The sequence below is a fragment of the Balaenoptera ricei genome, chromosome 2, assembly GCF_028023285.1.
Source record: "Balaenoptera ricei isolate mBalRic1 chromosome 2, mBalRic1.hap2, whole genome shotgun sequence".
NCBI classification, from domain to species: Eukaryota; Metazoa; Chordata; class Mammalia; order Artiodactyla; family Balaenopteridae; genus Balaenoptera; species Balaenoptera ricei.
This window is the reverse complement of record NC_082640.1, coordinates 71588158-71615219: the sequence shown is the minus strand read 5'-3', so window position 1 is coordinate 71615219 and position 27062 is coordinate 71588158. Positions and strand designations below refer to the sequence as shown.

At 56.1% G+C, this 27062-nt stretch overlaps 1 protein-coding gene across 1 annotated transcript; it reads left to right on the top strand.

Moving 5' to 3' along the window:
- The first annotated feature begins 1746 nt into the window (after positions 1-1746).
- On the top strand, positions 1747-24323 carry PLEKHO2 (pleckstrin homology domain containing O2). Its single transcript, XM_059915509.1, has 6 exons — positions 1747-1856; positions 7815-7964; positions 12885-13001; positions 17287-17391; positions 18910-19008; positions 21356-24323. Exons 1-6 carry the CDS (start codon positions 1845-1847, stop codon positions 22370-22372), a joined length of 1500 nt encoding a protein of 499 aa, XP_059771492.1. The 5' UTR covers positions 1747-1844; the 3' UTR covers positions 22373-24323.
- Positions 24324-27062: the final 2739 nt, after the last annotated feature.

The window sequence follows — 27062 nt, the reverse complement described above, 5'->3', positions numbered from 1 at the left end:
GCCTTTCTCTCCTGAAAAAGGACAGGGACCCTGGGTCCTGCCATTATCTTCCAGCCATTAGTGTAGGGCCTGACGCATAATCAAGGCAAATAAAATATTTGTGATGAAAAAAATGCGTGTGGTGTGGAGGCAACAACCAGAGGGCCAGTATGGGCTGAATGGGGAAACTGAGACCAAAGTGGTTATCAGTGGCTCACTCTCAAGGGACAGAGCTGCCTGGATATCAAAACTGACCTCACCCCCACCCCACCATGAGTTGCTTCTGTGCAACAACACGAATTCCCCAGGGGCTCTGGTCTCCAGCAGGCAGAACATGAGTTTCCAGATACAGGATCTTCTGAGTCCTCAGGCACAGGGTACAACGGCTGCACAGCTCTGCAAGTTGAGGGAATAAAACCGTGTGGTGGCCACAAGAGGTTCTTGTCATGTATACTGATTTTCTCAGTTTCCCAGGCTGGGTTTTCTTCATCCCTTTAGATAAAGGAACCCAGGCCCAGGTATGAAGAAAAAGTCTGACTCCATCTTCTTTCCTCTTGGCCCTGGAGCTCCAGGCTGCCCTTTTCCATGCTGACTGGAAGTGACTTGGAAGCCTGAGGGCCAGCAGAAGGCAGTGAAAGGGGAGCTGGGTCAACTGGTACAGCTGCTGCTATGGCAGCCAGAGCCAAAGGAGGTCACCATTGATTCCACACGCACTTAATTCTTCCTGCAGAGGCACTGGGCAGGGTTGACCCAGAGAGCTAAGAGGGAAGAGGTGTGTGTGTGGAGGGAACAGGACCATGCTGGAGGTTGGGATGTAGCCAGTCACCCTGTCTCCCTAGGCCTCTGATTCTCTAAGTGTAAAGTGGGAGTACAAGGTATAACTAACACCATTATCTGGTCCCTACATTTCACTCCTCGGCAAGGTTGCCAAGGCTGCAAGATTCACTGCTGGATGGGGGTGGGGGCGGGGGCCCTCAGATATAGGAACCAGAGGAGGACAGCTCTGAACAATGCCCAACGAGGGCAGGAGAACACTGCATTTGGGGACCCCCGAGAGTCAGAGGCAGACCTCCTCCCCCAAAGGGACCCTGGAGTCCAGACTCTCAGCCCCAGGTCTTCCCGTTAAACGACTCTCCGGACGGGATCCGAGCTCCAGGCGCCGCCCTGCCAGGAGGTTCCAGGGAGAAGAGGACCAGGTAGTCGCCACTACCCTAGCGTCAGGTAGGAAAGAAGGACTCTCTCGATGCCCCCATTTCTGGGCCGCCCAGGCCGGCTTGGCCCGACCAGGCAACCCCAGCCCACTCGGTCAGGAGACCTGAAATGCAGAAGTCGCCACCTCCTCAGGCGCTCTCTCGGTCTTGCCCCACCCCGGCCCCGCCCTCGGACCCCGCCCGCTTCCCTCGCCTCTGCCTCTGGCCGGAAGCCCCCTCCCCTCCCCCTGCCGGTCCCCGGACCCTTTATTCCTTTCCAGTCCCTCTCCTTCCGCGAGTCAGGGAAACCTCTCTCCGCCCGGTTCCCCACCCCACCCCCGTCTTCCTCCAGCTCCGGCTCCTCCATCCAGTCCCCAAGCCCCCGCCCGGCCCCGCCCAGGCTCCTCCCTCAGCCCGGCCCCGGCCCTAGTTTCCCGCCCCAGACCAGGGCCTCGGGGCCCCGCTAGTCCCCTCCTTGGGCCCCGCCCCCGGCCCCCGGAAGCCTCTCCCCGCCCTCGGCCCCGCCCCCCCGAAGTTTCTTGGGCCCCCGGCAGCCAGCGGGACAGAACGCACAGAGCCGCCGCCCGGCCGGCGGTGGATGGAGGTAACGGAGACCGCGCGGCGCCGGGAGTGAGCGGCCGAGCGGTCGAGCGGCCGGACCTCAGCGGACTCGTCATGGAAGAGGAGGTGAGGGCCGGGCCAGTCGGAGGACCTGGGCTGGGGTCTTCGAGACCCTCGCGGCGGTTGGGGTCCCTGGCTCAGGCCCTTGTTCCAGCCAGCCCCTCTCCCGCGGGTCTCCAGGCAAAGCCTAGGCAAATGAGATGAGCAGGGGCGGGGGTAGGGATCGCAGACCCATCCTCCTTCATTATTTCTGTCTTCTCTCACCAACTATGGGCATGGTGGTTGTTATTGTTCCCATTGGATTGATGGGGAGACTGAGGCTCTGGTCAGTTTGATGACTTGCTGAAAGTGTCCTAGGTTGCTGGGCTCGAACCCTGTTTACCACTGACTCCCTGTGCCGTCCACGTCGGATCCTTAGGGCACACTGTGTGTGTGTGTGTGTGTGTGTGTGTGTGTGTGTGTTTTGTGGTGGGTCTGTGGGTTCTGGAGTCCCTGTCTCAAGGAATCTTGAGGCTGTGACCCTGTCTGGTGGCCGCAGGACTGGAAAAGTTGCGTTTTCTCCCCTGTTTAAGTCCCTGTGAGTCCCCTTTCCCCTGTGAGTCTACCTTCTCCCCTGCTTGGGTGTCAGGCCCTTGTAGGGGCTGATCCCTGCCCCTGCCTTCCCCACATCCCTGGAGGGCTGACTCCCTGGAAGAGCTGGGCAGCTGGACCAGCAATGCCCCTTGAGCCTCCCTCTTCCCCCTCAGGACCCTCTTGGTCTGGGGTGGGGTCAGGCACTCTGTGACCCCTGCCCTTCACTTGCAAACTCAGTTCTTTCAGTAGCCCCCTCATCCAGGCACACTGCCAGCACTTAATGTGTGACTGTGGAATGCATAAACTAGGGAGGGGCCTGCTGTGGCTAGAGGATTTTGCTTCTGGTCCCCCAAGGGGCTCTCAGCTTCTGCCCCTCCCAGAGCGAGGGGAGGAGATGTGTCTTTGCCTGGATAAGTGGGGAGGAAAGATGAAACCTTCACTCTTGGGGCAACCTTGGCCAGCTGGGGACCAGGCTGCCTGTGTCCCCATCAGTGCTCCTCTCCCTGCTTCCTGGGACCACTGCCCAGGGGCAGCTGGGGTATCTGTCAGAGTTCCCTCCAGGCCAGGCCCTGCATTTCTGTGGGATGGTAGATAAGTCACTTCCCCTCTAAGCCTGCATTTCCTCTTCTATAAAATATAGGGCCTGGTCTCCTCCCCGGGTCCTGATTGTAGCCCCTTCTCTCAGAGTGGGTGGAAATAGGGGGCAAAGTCAGGCCACTATGATTGGCTGTGGTTTCTTGCTGACAGGGGTGGGGCTTCCCCACCCCTGCTGTGAGGGCTGGGCTATCTGGCTGTGGCCCCTCTTCTTCTCCCAGGGGGTTTGGGACAGGATTACTCCATCTCCTGATCTGCTCTGGCCCCCAATTAAGGGAAGTTCTGGGGCCTCCTGGGCCAATGGCTCGTCTGGAGGTCAGCCCAACCCTGTACACTCTCTGGTCCTGAGTCTCTAACATTGCCACTTACTGACTCCCAGATGCCAAAAGCTCCCCGCACATCTGGGCTATCTAAGGTCTTGCCCACCACCTCCCCACACAGCCGGGGGCTCCCTGTTCCCTACCCCGCCCCCCCTGTGACATCCCTCTTTTCCTCTCATTTCTTCTCCCCTTAACTTCCTCTTGTTTCTCCAGGCCTCAATGCCCATCCTCCTTTCTCTAAAACACCTCTTAGATCTTAGTCATCTGCTCTGCCCCATGACCCCGGGCTGGCCTCATCACCTCACTCCCAAATGGCTGCTTTTAGTCCTCCCCCTGGCTTTGAACTTCCTCCCCATGCCCCAGGAACCCTGATGCCAAACCCCCTCAGCCTCAGTGACCTCCTCCATGCAATGGGTTGGTAGTCCCCATCAGGCTGAGATTTGGTGCAGAAGTGTAGGTCTGGGCATGGGGCATCTAACCATTTGTGTTCTCAGGGCCTCAGTTTCCCCATCTATAAAATGAGGGAGGTGGGCAGTCCAGAAATGCGATGGTTTATGTACAAAAGCTTTGAAAGCTTCAGTTATCAGTGTGAGGTATTGTTGCAGCTGGACTCAGCCTTTCCTATCTCCGCCCTGGGGTTCTGCCCCTCTTCCTCTCAGTCATGCCTTTCCCTGGCTTGGCCTCCAGTGGCACCAGGCTGCTCCTTTGCCCTAACACATCTAGAGAGAGGCAGGGCAGTGTCCTGTCCCAGCACTGGTTTTGTGACCTTAAGCTAATCTTCGACCCTTTCTGGCCTGCACTTTCTCATCCTGTAGTGAAGGGGTTGAGAGTATAGGGTCTTTGATACCCTCTGTGCCTTTCCTTCTTCTCTGAGCCAAGATGTGTGTCTCTTTCCCTCCTCACGGTCTTACCAAAACCCTTCCTTCTGCAAGGGCTTCCCAAACTAACCCCAAGTCCTTACCCTACCAGAGAGCCAAGACCGGGGTATCCGTCTGGGTCAGTGCTAGAGCCCTCCCAGTGGGCTGGGATCCTCTTAAGCAGGGGATGCCTACCCAACCCCCAGACTGGGGATTTCCCTTATGCAGGGTCTGTGTTGCCCCCATCAGACTGGAAGTTCTCCAGGTCAGAGCCTGTGCTTCCTCTCTCTGATTGCCCCATCACAGGGCTCTGACATGGTAGGTTCTTAGCAGAGTTTGGTCAGGGCATCATGGGGTTTAGTCAAAGGGCAAAGGTCATTATCCTAAGCTCCCTGTGATGTGAGGTGCCAACAAGTTCTCTTCTGCTGGTCTCTGTCTCCCTGTCATGGCCTGTGTTGTGGCTTTCCACATGCTCCTTTCTGTGCACAGTGTTGGGCTGACTGACCTGGTATCTTTTTCCTCTTTTTTTTTTATTTTTAATGAATGACCCAGAGGCCCTCCCATCTCAGGCAAAGCAGAGCCAGGCTGGTGCCCAGGGGTGTCTCAGGAGCTGCTCGCGGTGGGCGGGGGGGAGGGCCTGAGTGAGGATGGGTGGGAGAAGAGAGAGCGAAACAGGAAGAACAGTGGTCAGCTGGTCAGTAAGAGGAGAGGAGGCCGAGAAACTGGGCTGAGCAGGACAAAACCTCCCCTGTGAGCCCTGCCAAGGGGAGGGCCCGCTTATTAAAACTTACTGGGGCATCTCCGGCCCCCTGGTGGGAGAGTGTCTGAGGGGCAGGGAGAGGGGCTGGTGAAGGATGGCAGGACTCTGACCTCCAGCCAGGCCTGTCTTCTGGTGGCTGTTGCTGTGGCTGATTCTGGCAAGGAGACCCTCCCCTGGGCTTTGGTTCATGCCACCTCCAGCCCCTCAGCTGTCACTCCCCTCATCCTCAAGTGCCTTCTCTCCTCAGTGCCATCCTGGTACTCCCATCCCTAAAGGCTCTGGACTGGCTTCCCTAGCTAATCCAGTCATGGTATTCACCGGGCACTTCTCCGCTACATGCCGGGAGGATGGTGGTCTGGGTACCAGGTTCCAGCCTGGCCCCCGGGAGCTTCCAGCTGGCAGGAAGTTTTCACGTCTCAGGCTGTGGGTGAGGCGAGTAGGGGAGGTCACAAGTGGAGGGGAATGTGAGATCCCAGGGGGTCGTGGGTGGGCCTCTGCAAACAGGAGGCGAGCTTGGAGCTCAGAGGTAGATCTGAGCAGCACGCTCCGCAGTCTTGTTTAAGAGACGCCTAGAGTCTGCAGGCCTAGGGGGTGGCCAGCTGCTGTAGTTGCTAATGGAGGGGTGTGACATGGCAGATGTTGAGGTCGGGTTTCCCATTTACCACTTCTACCCCTCCAGCCCTGGTGGGGGCCAGCATGGAGGGGTCTCTGTGTGGATGAGGCCCCAGCGGGTCACACAGCCCATGGGGCTGAACACAGGGTCTCTGGTGATGGGGGGGGCATTGGGTGCATGGTAGGATGCTAGAGCCTCCCCCTTCTTGTCAAAGGGCCCCGAAGTCCCCTCTTTCCCTGATCAGGGTGGCTCATAACTGGCCTGTCAGCAAGCCTCTCACTTCCTCATTTCTCCATCCAGGAAGACCATTTGGGACCATTCCACTTCTCCATTTCTCTTGCCATCTACAAGTTAGGGAGAGACCCTGAGGGGCACCTCATGTTCCTGGAGCTCCTGGGAGCATTAAGGCCCAGCAGCTAAGCCCAGAAAGGCCTTGTCCTGAATTCTGAACCAGGCCCAGGGAAGGGGTTCCAGAGAGCCAGAGAGGATGGCAGTGACAACAGTAACAATAATGACAGCTGCCATTTACTAAGTTTAGGGTACCTTAGGCATTGCTTTGTATGTCGTATCTTTTTATTCAGCAACAAACATTTATTGAGCACCTATTATGTGCCAGACACTGTCTAGGCATTGGGGGTACAGCAGTAATCAAAACAAAAACCCCTGCCCTCAAGGAGTTATAATCCTTGCAACTTCTGTTAATATCATCATTTCACAGATGAAGAAACTGAGGCTTAGAGGGACCAAGTGACCTGCCTCTGGTCTGCGTGACTTCAAAGCTCAGACTCCTGACCACTGGGGTATGCAGTTCAGAGGGGGAGGGGCCGTAGTAAGAACCGCACTGCGGATTCCCTGCCACGATGGAGCGCAGGGAGGCCATGCCCTGTCCAGCCCCTGACGGCCCACCACACTTCTGTCTGGACTTGTCCTTCCAAAGGCAGCTGTGGCCACAGGGTATCCCTGGGGAGAGGTATGCTCCCTTTAACTGGAGCCCCTTTTTTAAGCTTTATGTAAATTATAAAGCAGTCAGAATTAGTCAGTGCTGATTTCCTTCTAGCATCCTGTAGATTCTGACATGCTCTTAGCCCCCCTCTCCTTCACTCTCCCCTTCACACTCACCACTGTGGGTACCAGTCATTGAAGCAAAGTGGTTAGCAATTTGGGTGTATTTTTATTTTCATTTCACAGATATTTCTTGAGCACCCATTATGTGTAAAGGAATGGTACTGGGTTCTGGGGACTAAATGTGAATTCCACCCCATCTGGTAGGCATACACCTGGCGCCCAGCTACTCAAGCAGGTAATCAAGAGGCACAAGATGTCAGTGACTGGCCTGGAGACTCCAGGCTGGCTGCCGTGTCCTAGAGAAGGGTTTGAGTTTACCTCCTATACCTGCTTGTGGTCGAAGGCAGCGTCCTTGGAGCCCTCGCCAGACAAGGTGGCTACCCTAAAGTCCCGGCCTGGGGCAGGGGTGAGGGCAGTGGAACCTCCTGCTTTGGGGTAGGATGCAGGGGCTGCAGAGTGGGCTCTCTAGAAGGGCAGGGGTAGGGAGGAAGATTCCCACTCTGCCTGCCTGCCTGCCTCCTCCCATCCTTCTGAGCCTGCGTGAACGTCCTTTCCTCTGGGAGGCCTTCCTGAGCCACCCTGACCTGAGCCAGGTCCCCCACTGTCCTCTCGCGCTCCCTCCTCTTCACTTCCCCTTCACGGATTCCTTCATAGCATTTCATGGTTGTTAATGTATTTATGTCTGGTGTTTATTTGTTCAGCTCCTCCTTCCCCGCGTTGCCAGCCCTATGAGGGCAAAGATGCATTATTTTTACTCTTCCCTGCCTACTCCAGCATCCGTGACATTGTAGGTGCTCAGCACAGCGTGTGTTGATGAGTTTGAATGAATACGTGGGAGGCAGAATGGTGGAGGGGAGAACATGGGGTCAGAGAGACCCAGTTTGAATTCTGGTTTTGTCCTTCCAGGGGTGTGACTCTGGCGAGTCACCTCCCCTCTCGGAGCTTCAGTCTGCTGTGACATGTGGCTAATGATGCTACCACCTGGGAGGGTAGTCGCATGGGTTAAATGAGACAGTTTGGGTAAAACATAATACAGTGGTTCAGTATAAGGTGACTGCAGCTGCTATTGTTGTGGCTGCTGTTATTAACTGTTATTTCTGATATTGGATTGAGAATATCTGCCTCAGGGGTTGTGGGGAAGCTCAAATGGGGTGATATCAGTAGGTATCCAGCAGAGGGACACATCCCTGTGTGGCCTCAACGGCAGCAACCCTCATGGCATGTCCGGATGCTATGTTACAGGGCGTGAAGGAGGGAGGCCAGAAGCCTCGGGGAGCGCAGACAGTGGACAAGGCTGGCTGGATCAAGAAGAGCAGCGGGGGCTTCCTGGGCCTCTGGAAAGACCGCTACCTGCTCCTCTGCCAGGCCCAGCTGCTGGTCTACGAGAACGAGGTAAGGAACTGCCTGGTCCTGAGTTTGGGGGTGCCGGGTCAGGGAGCAAAGTGAGGGCAGCCCAGGCCAGAAGAGGATTCCAGAACCCGGACTGGAAGGCCTGCTTCGCTTTTGACCTGCTGTGCAACCTTGGGCGATTGCCTGGTCTTCTCTGGGTCTGTGTGGTACAAGGACAATACCTCTAGGTGCGAGTGTAGGACTCCTGGATGAGGGGCTCTTTGAAGCATATGTACACAGGGATGTGTGTGTCTCCTCAGCTGTCCACCTTCACTGCAGCTCCCTGTCCCGGGGCTAGGTTCCACATCTGGGAAGTTTCCAGAAAACTGAAGCTTGCTCCACTCAGTAATGATAGTAGAAATAATACTTGTTGCTTATGCTTGTTTGGAGGTCTTACATACCTCTTGGACGATGCTCACGATAGTCCCTTAAGAGTGGTCATCATGGGGACCTCCCTGGTGGTCCAGTGGTTAAGACTCCGTGCTCCCAATGCAGGGGACCTGGGTTCAATCCCTGGTCAGGGAACTAGATCTCATATGCCGCAACTAAGAGCCCACATGCCGCAACTAAAGATCCTGCACACGGCAACGAAGATCCTGCATGCCTCAACTGAGATCTGGCACAGCCAAATAAATAAATAAATATTAAAAAAAAAAAAAAAAAAAAAAGAGTGGTCATCATGTCACATTCTACAGAGGAGCACCCTGAGGCCCAGGGTGCTCAAATCCTGTTCAACATCTCAGTGAATGAAGGTCAGGTCTAGAACCAAAGTCAGGGATCTCTCCATCCAGCTATGCCAGCAAGTAAACTCTAAAACTTATTCTTGGTGGAAGTCCTCTAAAATATGTTGGATATTGTCTGCCCTTCAACAGAAGGTGCTGGCCTAAACGGAGTCTTTCCTTGGTGGCTAAGAGTCACTGATGATCATCAATCAGGCTGCTCCGTACTGCCAGACTGTACTTTTCAGCTTTGCATTCTCCTCTGACATCAAGCTGCCAGTTGCCGCTTCTGCCGTCCTTGTGCCTCTCACAGTCCTCATGTCTTCCCACTTCAGGCTTGTGCCCCTTTTCATTTCAGCAGGTTTGGAACTTGGACAACCCAGGATGTGGAAGTTGTGTGTTAAATAAGTGTCAATAAAGTTCTGGGTGAAGACCCGAGGCGAAAAGGTGGCCTTTACTTGGAGATGCTGTTTATGTGCTGGGGTTGAGGCTCTCAGAGGGCCTGTCCACTGCAACTGGGCTATCACTGTATGACTCTGACACACGGAGTACACGGGGGAGAACTGGCCTGGGGGCAGAGGAAGGGGGATCCTGCCTGTTCCCCATCAGCCTCTGTCAGCATGCCTCAGGCTGTCTTGGCAAATTCATAGTTGTCACAGACCAACAAAGATCTAGGTGTTCAAAGGAGCTGCCTTTGAGAAGCATCTCACCTTTCCTGACCGAGTCCCCAGGCTCATGGAGTTGGGGTGTCAGAGAAGCAGCCGGAGGAGGCCAAGGGGGTGAATGGTGCAGACAGCCCCCCAGATGTTCTCTGCTGCTGCTGTCACCGAATTAGGATGTGCTGTGGCGGCAGCAGGGGGCTATTTTTATAAATAAAGGGGGCTGTCGCAGCTTCCTCCGGTCCCAGCTGCCATAAGAGTTGAGTGACAGGCCCCCCAGCTGTCAGCCCGTCGTCAGGCGCTACCAGACTTGTCCTGGGTCACCTCTCTACATCTGGCCCACGTCTGGGAAGCAGGAAGGATTTCATATCCCCTAAACACAAAAAGTCTAAATCATGCTTTAAAAAAAAAAATCACTATTAAAAACCTCAGGGCAGTTTTAAGAACTTAGCACTCGGGGGTGGGGGAGCTTGGCGCAGGAGAAGGAGTTGAGAAATGCTTACTAGTTCAATTCCTCTTTCTGATGTAAGGAACTAGGCGAGTGCGAATGACTCTTGGCTGTTTCTTTGCTGTCAGTGAGGCTGACATTCCAAAAATGCTGCCCCCGCCCTGTGTCTGCTGGTTTATCCGATTTTTCTGAGATGCAGAAGGGCCGGATGATTCAGCGTTTCAGGTTGAGAGGAGACCCAGGTCAGGCAGCCGTGGGGAGCCGGGTGGTGGAGATGGAGTGACTTTTGTTTCCAGACAGAGGAGGGTATGTTTGGGCCAGTAGCTGCCTAGTCGGGGGAGGCCTGTGCCCATGGGGTAGGTGAGCCTCTCTCTCTGGGATGGGGTCGGGGGGACGTCCTTTCTGGAGTCTCACTCTGAGTCAGGCATTCAGTTCAGCAAACTTTTCCTCTTGAGGGCTGCCCCTTGTAGGGTGCTGTAGGGGGAACAGAAAGGAGAGCAGACACATGCAGCAGAGGGTAGAGAGAGATGGCTCAGCAGGGAGTTAGGACCATTCTTCCCCATGACAGGGTGTCCCTAGCACCTAGTAAGATGCCTGCAGAAGTGCCCTCTGATGGGGACCCTTAGAGGAGGGAGAGAGCACTGAGGCTTAGGCTCTTGCGGGTGAGCAGGGCAGCTTCCTGGAGCAGGTGGATTTTACCAGCCCTTGTGTTGAGTGCAGGAACCTGGAAGGGACTGGAGACTAAGGATTGGAAAGAGATGCGTGGAGGCAAAAATGGGAAAAGACACCTGTTTGAATCTAGATGGGAAAGATCAGGCCACCCTGGCCACCTGTTCCCCTTTCCCTGAAAGGCTGAAGAGAGAGTAGGTCAGTGGTTACTCACCTTAGCTGTACAATCATCTGCTTTGAAAAATACTGATGTCTGAGCTCTATCCCCCAGGGATCCTGATGTAATTGGTCTGGGATGTTACCTGGGCACTGGGGTTTTTTAAAGCTACCAGGTGCCACCAAGGTTGAGAATCTCTGGTATAGAGCAGAGGTTTGCAAATTTTTGCATAAGGGCTTGTTAAAACTCAGATTGCCAGGCCCATTCCCCCAAGATTATGATTCAGTAGGGATGGGGCTTGAGAATTTGCATTTCTTTTTTTTTTTTTTCCAATTATCCAATTTTTTATTATTAGATTTAACAGACAGAAAATTATATTTCAATAAACTTAACCAGAATAAATGTAACATAGGGGTAAAAAAAAGATTACAAAAACTGTACCATTATTCACTGAACATGTGATTAATTTAAACTACATCTTGACGAAGACCTGTAGGAAATAATGTGCAAACCAGCGCTGGTCCCCAGATACACTTTGCATTAACTTTTTTTTTTTCACACACACACACACACACACTGTATTTTATTTTTACAAGAGATAAATAAACTGACGCCAAGCATTGTAAATGGATGACCACAACAAAAACAACAATGATTGCAATTACCAAACACGAAACACACTCATACTATGTCATAATATTGACGTTAAGTCCAGTAATCCTCCACTGTAACAGCTCCTTTACTTTGCAGTGAAAATTGATTTGTATATTTTTTTCCTCTGAGTCCTTGTGGGATATATATATATATTTTTTTTATTCAAGAGAATTTGCATTTCTAACAAGTCCTCAGGTGATGCTGCGGCTGCTGGCCCAGGTACCACACCTGGAGGACCACTGGTGCAGAGCAGCCTGCTGCTAGGGCACTGTCCAGCTTCTGGCTCTGGCTGGAAGGAGTGTGGTATGCTACAAAGGGCTCTGGCTTGGGAGTCAGAGGATGGGTGTTTGCGTTTGGCCCTGCTCCTTATATTTGGGTCTGTGCCCAAGGGCAAATCTCTTCGCCTCCAGGTCTCATTCTCTTCCTCTATAAAATGAGACAAATACTGGGGCTCTAGGATTTCAGGGTGCTTGAGGGACTCAGGAGACTTGGGGATGCAAAAGTGCTCGCTGAGTGTCAGGGTTTCTTAGTATATGCGAATTATCATGGAGGGAAATTGGGGCATTTCCTCTGCAAATAATCGAGTCACTGCCTCCCAGATATTCCGCCCCAAACTGTGGAGCACTGAGGCGGTCCCTGGTTGGATGCTCTGCATGATGTCCAACAGCAAGAGTTTGCTTAACTTGCTTGCCAGTCTCCAGGGCCTGCATCTACTTCCCTCGAGTCTCCAGGGGGAGAGTGTGCCACACCCAGGAAGCTGTTCCAGCTGGGTGTCCCCTGGAAGTGGAACTAACTGACCACCATTGAGGGAGGAGGGTGTCCCAGACAGCTGGCTGGAGAGGCACCTGGTGGGTAGAGCCCACGAGGAGAAAACACTCAAGGGCCAGGGCTGGCAGGCAGAAAGGCAGCCCAGCCAGCGTCCAGGGGTGGCCGAGAAGAGGCTAGCCGCTGTCCTGGCCACCAGCCTTACTAGTGATGAGGCCTCACGGTGGCAGACTCAGGGGGTACTCTTGAAGGAACCCTTGCCTTCTCCATTGTGCAGGCCATGGAGAGTGGCCTCTCACCCCAAGCCAAGGGTCAGCAGAGGAAGATGCCAAGTGGGGAAGTCAACTCTGGATCACTGTGGTGAAGGCAGGTTGTGTAACCTCAAACAGCCTTATTCACGCTTCTCTCTGTGGCTCTGCCTGGAAGGCCTTTTTTCCCCTCGTTTGTGACAACTTGCTCCTCCTTCCAGACCACCTCTTTCACAGGTCTCTGCCTGGCTTCTGGGCCTGCACGGACTCCCAGGCACACTTTCCTAAGCCTTTCTAGCTTCTGCGTTTCCTCCTTTGACCTTAGGCACATTTGAGTCAGCCCTGCTACACACCTTCAGGCTGTGAGCCCCATTTCTCACATGGATGGTGAGCCTTGAGGGCATCCCTCCAACCAGCGTGGACTGAACACCGTCTCCTTGCCAGGGTCTGAATGCTGCATCTTGGTGGTTGATTGGCAGCCCGAGGGCCCCTTCTGACCAAGCAGTGCCCTCACCGAGTGCGATCAGGGTCTGGGGCAGGGCCTGGGTGTTTGAGGGTCTAGGGCATCTAGCTCTCACCATGTCCCCTCTGTCTCCCTCCCCAGGATGAGCAGAAGTGTGTGGAGACAGTGGAGCTGGGCAGCTATGAGAAGTGCCAGGACCTTCGTGCCCTCCTCAAGCGGAAACACCGCTTTATCCTGCTGCGGTCCCCAGGGAACAAGGTAGGGCTAGGCCTGCTGCTGACTGACCTCCCTCCAGGCCAGGGTCTGCTGGGGAAGGTCACCCCTGGGAGGCTCTCCAAGACAGGCTGGGCCCCTGGATGCAAGTCTGCCGGTTCTCTGTTGAATGTGGCTGAGGCTCAGGCCCAGGGGCTGCCACAGGTTGGACCTCTGGCTTGCTTTTATCTTGAAGTCGCCCCAGCCCCTGGTTGATAGGAGGCGCATTTAGAGCTCTGCTGAGAGCTCTGCTCCCCCGTCCCCTTCTAGGCCCTGGGGCCTCCTTCCCAGGCTGTAGTTGGAAAGTAGCCTTTGGGAGGTGGGGCCCTTGGCCATCTCCTGTACCCAGGAGGCCCAGGACTGAGGCAAGAAAGCTGGGGATGAGGCCTTCACCCCACCAGGCCTCTGACACCCTGACGTAATCAGGCGGCCACACCCTCTCCTCATCCCAGGCCTTCCTGGGTGGGCCACCTCTCCTACCTTTCATCCTGGGCTCAGTGCTCGGACCTGCAGCCCCCCAGCTTTCCTCCCTTCGCACTGTTCTTTCTTGGCTGAACCTGGAGGAAGTCTCTTTCCTGAGAGGTTCTTGCCCTGGGACATGCTGTGTGTGTGGATGAGGTTCGCTGTTTGCACCCCACACCTCTGGCAGGGAGTCCGGCTGGGTGTTAACATGTGGTGGAGTTTCACAGATGTCAGGAGGGAGATCAGATTGGAGGCTGGCATTTACAGCGCCTCTCGCCAGCTCAGGCCAATCTGCAGCTGGGCCGTGCCTTGCCCCGACCTCTGCATGTCACGTGGAGCCTCGCAGAGCGGGGCTGAGTCACAGAGGCTGGGGGTTGGAGAGTGGGCCTCGTCTGGGCTTGCCCGAAGCCATTCTGTCTCTTTCATAGGTTTAAGGGCCAGGAACCCAGTCCTCTGTGGTCCCCAGAGCTCTGGGCCCTGGAGGAGACCATGATGCTTTACTCACTAACCCTCTGTCCCACTTGGCGGTGGGTGGGGGCAAGGGAGCCACCGTGGAGCTCTGACCCTGGGGGTGGCGGTGTGCCAGGGTAGGGGCAGTTTTCATTGACCTCTGATGCTTAGGGCTCTGTGAGGAAGGGGAGAGCCACATTTTGGTCTTTCAGGCCCTGGAGCCCCGACCCTGTCCTGGAGATCCACTTCCTCTCTCAGTGGCGCTGTATTTATTTGTGTGTGTGTGTATTTGGGAGAGGTGTAGAGTGCGCTTTATGTGAAGGTCTGCCTGTGTGCCTGATGGGCGTGTGTGCACCTCTTTATGTGCCGCTGAGTGTTCGCCTGGCCCAGGGGCTGCCTGGGTCTTTGTGTGTCCCTTAGTGAGCTTATGTGGATGTGAGGTGGAGGGGGCCTTGCTCCTCTGTCCTCTGCCAGCACGGTTCTGTGGGCCACCTCCTTTCGTGGCTCTGAGAATCATCTGGTGGTGGGCCAGGTGGGTCGGGCCCCACTGGGGGGGGGGGGCCTCACCTTCCGAGAGGCCTGTTTGTGCAGCTGCATTGTCAGCTGCTTCGGCCAGCACCCTACCTTTCATCCCTGAATCGTGCCAAGAGTTCAGGTCAGCTCTGGGTGACCCTGGGAGCAGGGCGAGGGTCGGGGAGATGGGGCTGCGGGGTGATTGGTGGGGGCTGCTGGGCAGCGGGAGCGCAGCCCACCCTGGTTCTGGCTCAAGGGCCCCTGACCCTCAGCACCCAGGAGCTCACACAGAGAGTGGGCGCTCTCCAAAGGCCAGAAGGTAGACGGCCCCGCCCCCCCCCCCCCCCCCCCAGCATCCTCTCTCCTTTCCTATCGCCCTGGGTGTTCCCCTCCTCAGGGAGGCTGCAGGCTGGCCGGGAGGTCACATGACCCTGGCTGTCTGGTCCTGAGGCTGCCTTTTTTTTCCCTCTAATCAAATAAACAAAGACTCCAGTGTCTTGCGTGCCCCTCTCCCTCCTGCCTCCCTGTCCCCACACCCCTGCCATGAGGTCACAGGCAGACGCTGCCAGGAAGCAGGGTGGCCTCTGCTGGGCCTTGCTGCCCCGCTGGTTTCAGCCAGCTTGGCCCTTTCCTCTTTCCTGCCTCCTCTCTCCCCCTCCTGCTTCTTTCCTCTCTGCCATTTTGTCCTCCCCCCTTTTCCAGCCATGTGTGGGCCTTCTCTGTGTCCAGTCCCGTTAGCTTCTAAACTCCTAGCGGGGCCTGTGCTAGGAAGGGCTTGAGGAGGGACGTGTGCAGCCTTCAGGACACAGGGGTGGGGCAAGAGGAGCAACTTCTTGGTCCTCTATTTGTCCCTATTCGGGCCACCCTTGTGGGATGCCTGGCTCATTCAGCAGGATTTCAGGGTTCCTTAGGGTGAGGCTGGGTCCCATTTAACCTCGTATTCCCACTCCTAGGGGAGCCCCTGGGCCAACACCCTCCCCCCAGCCTGCCTAGGTGGGCTGTCAGTGGGAAACGGTCACTGTTTGGGTTGAGTCCAGTGGTTGTGTTTTTGTCCCATTGAGGCCCTGAATAGTAAAGAGACCTGTGCAGGTCTCATTGCAGGTTGGTGCGTCTAGACCCTGTGATCTTGACTCTCAGGCCATTGCTCTTTCTCTTGCTGCATCTGTTGCTGAGTTCAAGTGTATGCCTCTCAAGCTCTCTGGGATGCTAAGTCCTGCACCAGGCAAGGACCCCACCAACTCAGGGCCTGTGAGCAGGAGAAGTGTAGCTGGGCTCATGGGCTGCCCTGGGCCACCTTACTCGCAGCCCCCATTCAGGGTTGGGTGGGCCCTTTCAGAGCCCAGATGCAGCGCTGTCCCTTCCTGAGCCCCTACTGGCCCTGATGGCTGGGCTGAGGCAGTTGCCAAGGTGCCCTGGGGTTTTCGACTTAGCTGCCGATCTGCTGCCAGGATCAAATTTACCCTGGTCATGCAAATGAGCATTTGGCTGTGCCTGGCGTGGGGAGGTGGGTGGGACCAGGGCCCTGTGTGAGGAGAAGGCAGAGGCAGCCAGGAGGAAGTTATATAACAAGGATGCTGAGGGGGCCAGGCGGGCTGCATGTTACATAACTGGGAGAGCAGCAGGAGGGAAGGCGCTATCTTAACACCCGGGCAGGGATGGGCAGCTGGTGACCCGCCCGACAAAGAACTAGGGCATCTTGAGGTCAGAGTGGGCAGCGGCCCCAAAACGGGAACCTTGGGCCAGTTCATTCATTGATTAACTATTCATTCAGTAACTATTTACTGAGTACCTACTACGTGCCGGACTGTGGCTTTAGTCATGTTTAATTCCCTCAGCATTGCTTTGTGGTAGGCGGTGTCATCCCTTTTTCCAGATGAGGAAACTAGGACTGTTTTGTCCAGAAGGAGAGAAATGGTGATAATTCCTATTACTGAGCACCCCCTCTGTGCCCACTTCCACGTTTAACACTTTGCTACATCACTGATCTTCATAGCTCCCTGAGGCTCCGAGTCAGCCAGCTGTGAGTGCTGGTCTGTGCAGCTCAGAGGCCCTACTGCTGTGTCCACCATAGGGGCGGCTCCTTGGTTTCTGTGGCCTCACTCCTTCCACTGTTTCCTGTCTGACCGTGGGGCCTGGCAGGAAGGGGCCTCTCTGAGCTGCCTTCTGATTCTAATGTGGGAGTTCGGAGCTCCTGCCTGAGGTGGGAAGGAACCCATGGGGTGGCGTGGGATGAGGTTGGGTGTGAGGTCAAGTCATGGTATTACTTTAGGCCACCTTGGCCAAGTCCCATCCCATCTGATGAGCCTCTTTTTCCTCATCTATTTGATGAGGGGGCTGGAGTTGACCCCCTAATGCCCTTTCTCTCTTGCAGTCTGTGATTCAAGGCCAGAAAGGAGACCCTGGGACTTTTTCACTTGTCCAGGACTGGTTGTGGGGCCCACTGGGCAGCTGCGGGTGGCCCTGGTTCCAGTGGGCCTTCACCAGTGGACACCCCTCATGCCTGTCACCTCTGTCATTGTACTCAGTCTGGTGGAAGTAGACTGGGACTACTCCTACTTTACAGAGAAAACTCAGAGGTCAGGCAGCTGGTCTGGGGGAGTCACATGGAGTGAGACCAGATCTGGGCAAGGCTGATTCGAATGCAAATCTCTGGCAGCTGTATACATGGAGAGGGCCCCTTCTCTGCTGGATCTGCCCCTCCCTTGCTCTGAAGCCCCAGTGTCAGACCTGATGTGGGGGTCATTGTGGTTTGCTCCTGACCAGCTGTGCAGGGGCAGACTTCAGTCCAGAGTGGGAAGCTTCCTCAAGACCCCAAATGTGAACCCTTTTAAACATCTACTATCCACCCCACGCATGCCCCTTGCAGGTCAGCGACATCAAGTTCCAGGCACCCAACGGGGAGGAGAAGGAATCCTGGATCAAAGCCCTCAATGAAGGGATCAACCGAGGCAAGAACAAGGCTTTCGACGAGGTGCGATGAGGTCCTGTGGACGGCTCTGGGTCTCCTTTCCCACCGTGTGTGATCTCAGAGTGGACCCTGCCCCACCCCACCCTGACAACCCCTTGATTATGTCACTGCTACAAACACTGGGGCATCTGTGGTTGTTACCTCGTTTAATCCTCACAACACCCCTCAAAGTAGGTGGTTGTGTTCCCATGTTACAGATGAGGACACTGAGGTGTAAGGAAGTTAAGTAACTTGTTTTAAATTAAAACGTGGGTAAGTGGTGGGGTAGAACTTAACTGGGTGCAGCCATGCATCCTTTCCAACCCAGCCCCAGCCGGAAACAGCAGGAAACAGCAGAGAGGTCTGTGGGCGAGCTGAGAGCCTGACAGCTCACTCTTCAGTTGGGCGGTGAGGTCCAAGCTTGGCTGGCTCTAACCCTGGGCCTCCTTATCTGCCTGCAGTGGCCACCCAGCCCCCTGTGCTGTAGTGGTGACGGCAGCAGGGCCATGATCAGGCTTTGGGCAGGCAGGGTGTCCCAGGGGGCCAGATCTCCTAGGGAGGGTTTATCTTTGACATCATGGATTCATAGCTGTTTGGGCAAAAATGGGCTTGGGGGCCACCTAGAGTGACCCCTTGGATTGCAGAAGACTGAGACCCAAGGGGAGCGAATTTTCCCACACAAGTTCCCTCTTAACACCCAGGTTCCCTGCCTCGCAGCCATGGCTCCTGGATCACGTCTTACGTGACTGTGCCATGCTCAGCCCTTCACTTGCTTGGGAAAGTGTCCCCATTTCCGGGGAGAGAGTGTTGGAGGCCACAGGAGCATGGGCTGGGTCTCGGCCCACAGCCTTGGCGGAGCAGGACCAGCTCCTCCACTGCAAAGACCCTCAGGTGGGCCTGAGCCTCCCCTGTGGGCAGAAGAGTCTTAGCCCACCCCCCCACTGCAGGGACAGGCTGCTCCGGGATTCAGAGTCTGGATTTCCCATGTGACTCTTCCTGTGGCTTCCCGGCTACTCCTCACCCTCATTCCTTATCCTTAGAGAGGAGATGCTGCCCCCCAGACTCCCTGACCCCTGGGGGTAGAGGCCCTGCTCTTTCTTGAGCTATCCCCAGGGGTCCTGGGAGAGTGACTGGGGCCAGGGAAGGTCTTTTCTGGAAGCCAGGTACTAGGGGATCATGGGCTGTCTTCTCCCCGCTCCCCCCAGCTAAGCACAAAAGCAGCCTCAGGGCTGCTTCCATATTGCAGTGGACTGAGGGGTGAGGGCTGAGGGCTGATAGACCACATTTGGGCAGGAAGACTGAGGCAAAGCGAGCAGCTGCAGAGGAGGGAGAGCCTCAGACTGCAGAGAGACGATGCAGGCTGTGTAGAGGCAGGGAGAAAAGCAGGGAGATGCCTCAAAGAGAGGGACAGCTGGGGCACTTGACCCTGTCAAGCAAGGATGCAGGTGCAGACCCCGCCTCTGAGTCTCAGGTTAATGCCCGGGCATTTCCTCCCCTCCTCAAGGCCTGCTGGGGCCTGACGTGGTTCCCTGTCCTTCCCAGGTAAAGGTGGACAAGAGCTGTGCCCTGGAGCATGTGACACGGGACCGCGTACGTGGGGGTCAGCGGCGCCGGCCCCCTACAAGGGTCCACCTGAAGGAGGTAAGGCCTTGGCGCCAGCTTGGGAAGGTTGGGAGTCAGATGAGCCTGGGACCACGGCTCCTTAGGTGGCAGCGGGCTTGGGCCACCTTTTTCCTGAGCACTCTTGGTATCGGGCTGCCTGAGTGGCATGCGCGGTGTCGGTGTGGAGGCGCGTGTGCTGTATGTGCTCAGGGCGTGGGTGCGCCTGCTTCCCGTGATGAGCCCATGGGCCTTAACCCAAGCTGGTGCTGGAGGGAAACTGAGAGCCTGAGGCTAGTCCCCGCCTCTCAGAGCTCAGCTTCCAGCTGGAGAAGAGACCTGTCCACGGCCTGCTCCAAGCAGCGCTGTCTAATTTTGGTACAGAGGGCGGCTCAGGGAGGCTGAGCAGGAGGGACCACAGAGGACCCACAGACACCTGAGCTGGCCCTTGAAGCATGGGAACGGCTTCAGTGGGCAGACTTGGAGTGAGGGAGGTCCTGGGTGGAGGGAATGGTGCGAGCTTGAGGCCCAGGGCAGGGGAGTTTGAGGTGTGCCTGGTCCCTTTGACTGGGACATGTGTCTGGGAAGGCGGGGTCGGGGGGAGGAAATTGTGGAGGCCTTGAAAGCAGGAGTCGGGGGCAGGATGGATGGGAGGGTGCGTTCCAGAGGTCAGTTGGAGGCCCTGCGTAGGATGGGTCAGGTTGATGGAGGGAAAGGCAGGGGCCCAGGAAATAGAGGCAGGGGTGGGGCCTCTAGGCTCTAGGAGGGGGTGAAAAGGGAGGGGCTGGTGGGAGAGACACTGGGAAGCAACAGCCACCTGGGCTTGTGATTGAATTCAGAACTCGGTGAGGCGGACTGGACAAAGAGGGAGGGTTGTCAGGAGTGCCCCCAAGCCTGGAGACCCGGCGAAGGGAGGCCCTGGACACAGGGAATGTGGGAGAAGTTATGGGCAAGGGGGAGGGGGAAGGGAGGAGCCCATCGTCAGACCAGTGTTACTGATGGGTGTAGATAGTTGGGGGAGAGATCTTGGAGGCCAGGAAAGAACCTCAGCAAATGCTGCCTTTGGGGAATGGGGGGCAGTAGGGAGCAAAGGAAGAGGAAGCCAGAGAGTGGCACGTCCAGAGAGAAGGGCACAGGACTGGGGGTCATCAGCCGGGTTGGCAGCCACAAGTCACGAGGCAGGACTGAGGAAAAGGCAGATGGTGACGTTTACAGCACATTTTCTCAGAGAAGGAGTCAGCTTAGGGCTGTCATGGGGTGCAGAGCTGGGGGTGCTGGAGAGAAGGAGATAGACCATGGTGGGGAAAGAGGGAGACAGAAAGGGGCCAAGGTCATTGGAGGGTTTACTGGTGAGATGAGATAGCCTGTTCATGTCTGTCAGCTGAGGGAGAAAAGCTTGCAGAGGGAGTGACTGAAGTAGCCAGAGAGGAAAGGCATGTCTGAGGGAGGAGGCCTAGGAGGTGTGGGGCAGGCCAGCCTTGGAGAGGGGAACCCTCTGAGAAGAATTCAGGGAGGGACTCGTGTCCAGTGACTGAGAGCCTGTGTAGGCCAGGTCACCCTGTGTGTGTAAAAGGGAGTGAGGGACCTTGAGGGACCTCGGGAAGGGCCTCCTGCCCAGCCCCGCTCCAGGCTCTCTGAGGCTCCCTGGGAGTTGTCCCCATGACCGTGGGGCTGCTGGGTGTCCCTGTGGGCCCCTGGGGCCAGGTGGGGACAGCTGCCTGCTGGGTGCAGCTGTTCTCCTCTGGCACTCAGCTGTGGTCTGGGGCTGCCCGTGTCTGGGGCCACATGTGACAGCACGAGGAGAGTGGGCACCGGCTGCTGAGCAGCTGGGCAGGCGAAGGCTGGAGAGCTCTGGCCCGGAGGGCTGGCAGACCTGACAGAGGTCTGCAGGGCGAGTGAGCTCAGGATGATGCAGGAGACCCATCTGTGAGTTCTGGTCCTGTCGCCTGCTGACTGTGGGGACCCTGTGTGGGTGGTTGCAGAGAAGGGACCCTCCCAAGGCCTACAGCCAGGTAGGGGCCCGAAAACAGGGCTGGAACTATGTCCCCTGCCACCCAGGCCAGCACAATTGCCATTCAAAAGAGCGGCCTATCACACAGGCTGGAAGAAGCCAGGCTGGGGCGCTGAGAGGACACCCTAGCTCTGGCTTCCTGGCCTGTGATTTCAAAACCAGGAACCCTGTGTAAGTGAGAGAGAGGAGAGGATTCATCAGAGAGTCACTTTAGCTTCTAATCAGGTGGCTTTGGAAACCAGAGCAGAGCGCCTGGAGAGTAGGGGGCCAGGGGCCTGGGCAGCCTGGATGGGAGGGCTTGAACACCTTGTAGGTGGGCACACCTGACCCAGTGGCTGGTCATCCAAGTTGATGCCCATATCCTGCCCCTCCACCCAGGTAGCCAGTGCAGCATCCGATGGGCTTTCGCGCCTGGACCTTGATGTTCCTGACAGCGGGCTGCCAGTGTTTGCCCCCAGCAATGACGTCAGTGCAGCCCAGCCCCGGGAGACACCCCGGCCGCCCATGCCTCCTACCAAGCCTTCCGCAGCGCCTGAGACGACCAGTCTTGGTGACGGAGTGGAGACCCCTGTAGGGGAGAGAGCTTCCACCCCTGTCCCAGCAAGCTCTGAGGCCCACCCTGAAAGCCAAGAAGACTCAGAGACTCCAGTGGGGGAGGACAGGGGCTCTGAGCGGCCCCCCAACAGGGTCCTGCCTGACAAACTGAAGGTGAGCTGGGAGAGCCCCAGCCCTGAGGAGCCCCCTGACCCTGAGAGTACAGAACCGCCCCAGGTGCCCGATTCTGGGACGTCCAAGGCCGTGCCTAGGGAGGGTGGGAAGCCCCCTACACCCCCACCCAAGATCTTATCGGAGAAACTGAGAGCCTCCATGAGTGGCATGCAGGCTTCTGGGCCAGCCCAGAGTCCTGGGGCCTCTGAGACCTCTGCCCAAGGCCCAGCACAGGTCTCGGTGAATGGTATGGATGACAGCCCTGAGCCCATCAAGCCATCCCAGGACGCAGGCACCCCAGGAACTCCCCCAAAGGATGCAACAACGTCCACAGCCCTGCCCCGCTGGGACCTGCAGCCTCAGTTCCATCCCCGCTGCTCCTCCCTGGGGGACCTGCTCGGGGAAGGCCCCCGACGTCCACGGCAGCCTGGGGAACAGCTGTATCGGGCCCAGCTGGAGGTGAAGGTGGCCTCGGAACAGACGGAGAAACTGTTGAACAAGGTGCTGGGCAGCGAGCCGGCTGCCGGGAATGCCGAGGCGTTGCTCAGCCGGGCTGTGGAGCAGCTGAGGCAGGCCACCCAGGTCCTGCAGGAGATCAGAGATCTGGGCGAGCTGAGCCAGGAAGCACCTGGGCTCCGGGAGAAGCGGAAGGAGCTGGTGACCCTCTACAGGAGAAGCGCACCCTAGGGCCTGCCGGGCCAGAGCATGGTCCCTCCTGGCCGGCTCAGTCCATCGGAGCCCAGCCCTGCCGAGAAATGTGCTTCTTTCCAGGCTGTAGAAGGGCCATCAGGCATGTCAGGGTTTGGCCAGGACCTGCAGAGACTCCTGGGATCCTTCTCGCCCTGCCTTGGCCAGAGGTGCCAGGTGCCACCCAGGGCTGCTGTCTGGCCGGGCCTCCGGCTCTGGGCTTGGGCTAGGAGCACACATGCGGTACCTCTGTGCTGGCGTGATCGTTCCGAACAGCCCCAGGGCCCTGGCACAGCGCTCGGGTTTTTGAGGGCGGCGTCATCTCTGCTTTGCGCCCTCAATAGTTTACATTCCTGACTTCTGAATAGAGCACAGCTGAGCCCCCCTGCTGCCTCCATGTCCAGATGTTCCCAGGCAGAGGCAGCTTCAAGCCATAAGCAACCCTCCCCACCCCCCTATTCCTAGTAGCTGCAGGGGCCTTGGGTCTAGACTAGAGGTTTGTCCTTCAGCTGAGTGAGACCTGGAACCCAGCTAGGGCCTCTGAAGGCAGGTGGGAGGCATCTGTGTGAGAAAGCCATTAGCTGTGGGCCCCCTCCCTGGGCCTGTTTCCTATTCTGCAGGCCTTCCCCTCTGGTGAGCCGTGATTGGAGGACTCCAGGGTGGAGGAGGAACTCGAAGGGTCTCTAGTCTAGTCCCTGCCCCTGGACCCGCTTGTGTCCAGCCTTGCACATTCCTGTACAGGTGAACCCGATGTCGACATCAGAACATCCTGTATGTAATTCATTATAAATCAACCTTCAGAAGAGAAGCTGCCCCAACTTCTGTGCCTCCCAGATGGGATTTATAGCTGGGTCTCTGTGGTTGCTTCTCAACCCAAACAGGTCCAATATCCCAGTTATTTCTTCGAATGCCGATGGGAGTGTGTTGGGACCTGAACCCACTTCCCCTCACCCCTCTGGCTCAGGCTAGAGGGACTGCTCCTCCTTAACTTCCTTGTGGAAGGAGCATTGCTCCTTCCCTTTCCTGGTCCGTGCCTGCACCCTGGGCCTCTCCCGAGCCCCTTCCCGCCATCGTCTCTGGCTCCAGGAGCACATCCAGTCTCCATCCTGCTGCAGCGGCCGGACTGAGGGCAGTCTATAGGTGCAGAGGCCCTGAGGGCCACAGCCACTCTCCCTGGGGCCTGTGGGAGTAGGCGCAGCTTCTGACAGGCCTGCTCAGGGGTTTCTGCAAGTGCACTTTTGTTTACTGAAAGAGAAGGAGGGTCACAGCTGCGTGCCTGGCCTTCCTGCCCACTGCCTCACCCCCAGCCACCAGTCATGCCCTCTGAGGCCCACCGGCACAGGTCACTGTCTTCTTTACTTCTCCTTGGTTCTTGAGGGCAGTGTCCAGGGATCGGGAGGGGCACGTGTCCACTCTGCGGCCTGTACTGGGCAGGGATGGAGGCAAGCAGCAAGGTCATGGCTCGTGAGCCCGCCTTGGCCTCCCTAAGCCACACTCCTTGAACAGACTAGGCTCCCATGCCACAGTCTGCCTGTCTCTCCATCTGTCTCCAGTATGAGAGCAAGAATGTCGCCAGGGGCCCACAGTCACGTGGCCCCCTGCAGTCTTCCTTTGGGGAACAGCCTTGCTCCACCAGCAGCCTGGGCCGGCTGGAGCATTAGCCAAGTCGCCTCCTTCCTGGGACTAGAGCCTCAGTTTCCTCCTCTGGTAAGTGACCAGGCTGAGCAAGTAGTTCTGGGGTCACCTTAGTGGCCTAATGCCATTGGTCTCTGTGGGGTTCCTGTGCCTTGGCAGCCTGGACCCGAGGGGGAAGCCAGCTTCCAGGGGAGGGGAGAGGATCGGGAATTCACAGGGGCTGCCTGGCCTGCCTCCTTGAGGAGGGTGGCATTCCATGCCTTCTGCTTATGAAGCGCCTTTCTTGAAGTTTGGCAATAAATCCCTTTTCGTGGAACTTCGCTGCCACAAGCCTGTTTGTTGGCGTGGGGACCAGCTCCAGGGCCTCATGGAAGCGGAGGGTAGGTGGTGGTTGACCGGGGCATCACCTTTCCTCCAAGCTCTCTTCGAGGGCCCACTTCTCATAGGCCAGGCTGGGGGCCTCGCCCTCCCTCAGTGCTCCACCTTCACTAAACTTGGCCAGGCGCTCCAGTCTCACCCCCTGCCCCCAATACGTTTCTACAGCCCAGAGTCTAAGTGTCATAGGGAACAATGCTTTTCAGTTTTTAAAAACTTCATTTGGAAATAATTTCAAACACAGAGAAAAGTTGCGAGAGTAAGTATAGGACAGAGAACACGCATATACTCTACTCAGATTGACCTGTTGGCTTGTCTTTCGAGTGCCTTCTCTCTGTAATATACACACAATTTTTTTTTTCTGAGTCTTTGGAGAGTTAGTTGTCATGGCCCCTTTCCCCTAAATACTTCAGTGTGTATATCCTAAAAATAAGCATATTCTCTCATTAATCGTAGTGCAGGTATCAACTTCAGTAAATTTAACACCGATAGAATACTTGCTGTTCATATTCTGATTTTGTCGTTAGACCCAATAATATCCTTTAATCACATGTTGCCTCCAGTGTAGGGTTGAATATTACATACATGTCTCTTCAAGTCTCCTTTAATCTGAAATGTTTCCACAGCCTTTATCTTTCATGATTTGGGTATTTTTGAAGAATACAGTCCTCCCCAGCTTTTTAATAGAATATTGTTCATTTGGGGTTGGTCTGCGGTTACTTCATAATTAGATCAAGGTTATAGAGTCTCAGCCAGAGAACTGCATAGGCGATACTAGGTCCTTCTCAGGCAATCACATCTGGAAACACAACCTCCATCTGACTTTTACTGGTGATGTTTATTTTGATCAGCCAGTCAAAGTGTCTGATTTTTCTGTTGTATGGTTACATATTTTTCTCATGTAACTAACAAGCAATCTGGGAGACTTTTTATTAAAGACCATGCACAAATATGCTGCACCTCATCAAAATTTCCCCTTAGATCTAATCTCCATTGATGATGCTTGCCTGAACAGGTGTTTCCTATGATGGTTCAAAATGATTCCAGCTGTCATTTTAACCTCAGAGCCTGGTCCTGGTTGGGGTGATCCTGGGCCCCGCCTTGTGCCCGTGGCACCCCTAATACATCTCAGCAGGACCCCAGGGCTTTGCTGAGTGCTCTTTGGAAGCCCCTGGGCCAGTAGACAGAGCTCCAAGTCAAGCTACCAAGTCAAGTCAAGCTGCTGGGAAGGTGTCAGGTCCCACCCAGGGACTTCAGTGAATCTCAGCCTCTCAGGGCCTCAGTTTCCTCACCCATAAAAGGGGGATTGCAGTGCCACCCGCTCCCCACGTGGGAAAGCACCACAGTGCTCCCCAAAGGCCGGCTCCCTTCCTTATCTGTGAGGGCTGCTGGAAAGGCCTGGTGGTCAACACAACAGGAAGCACCTGACCCGGGCTTGTTGACTGTTCTATGACTTTCGTATCCCTCCTGAATTCCCCTGCCACTGGCCTGACGTGTGTCCACCATACCAAGTGGGTGGCCTGCAGAAGGTGAGGGACCCCAGGCGAATCATTTCACCTTATCGGTAAGGAGGAACCAAGGTAAGGGAGAGAAGTCCCTTTATTGACGAGGACGTGCTCCCACCCTGGCCCAGGAACAAGGTCTCCTCCCGAGGGACGCCTTGAAGGGAGCGGCTGCTGGGAAGGTGTCAGTGGCCAGCCAGCCGCAAGACTGAGGAAGGATGTGGTGAGAACTTTCTTTCCTTCTGGCCCTGGGGGCTGGAGGCCTGTGCAGAGAAACGGAGCCTTTTTCTTTTGAATGCGCGTCCCCCCCCCCCCCCCATATCTCAGTGGCCTGAAGTCCTGTGGGGTTTTACACAACACAGGTGGCTGCCTTCAGGCGGGACCCAGGACAGAGCGGGAGGGTCTGGTGGGGAAGGGGACATCCAGATTGCCCCTCCCTCTGCCCCCACCTGAGCCTGGGCCCTGGAAGCTCCCTGTGTCTTTCTGGAGCCACCATATTTTATGCCCTCCAAGTCCTGTGTTCCTGCCTCCCAGCCTCCCTGACCCCTACTCTCGTGTCCCAGACATGAGGCAGGACTGTCAGAAAAGACCTCACAACCTCACTCAAGTGGAGGTTTCTGTGATGTTACGAGGAGGCTCTGTGCGGGGACGTGGAGGGTGGAGAGGTGATGGTGGAAATTCTGCCCTGTTGTCATAATTGTATTACAGGAACAAAGTTCCTGGAGGAAGGAGCAGGGTGTAAGTAGAAAAACATGACTTTAGATTTGGAGGCAGACATATCTAGATTCAGACCCCAGCCATGAATGAATGACCTTAGGTAAAATGTGCCTCAGTTTTTCCTGTCTGTCAAATGGGCTAACTCTCCCTTCTTCACAGGATTGTTGTGGAACACTTAGCCCATGGTCTGCCTCACAGAAGATGAGGTTAGTAAACCCTAGCCACCCGGCCTCAGAGCACCTACTACTTGGCAGGCCTGTTTTGGTCTCTCACCGTCACCAGTGGTCTCATGAGGAAGATGTATTTCTGTTCACTCCTTTGACAGCTTAGGAAACTGAGGCTTAAACAGCTCGCCTAGGAGACCACAGGTTAGTGTTGGGAACTGGGATTTGACACTCTGGGTTCCTGGCCTGGGGTGACACTCGACTGCTTCCTGTTTCTTCTCTGGAGAGTCTCTGACT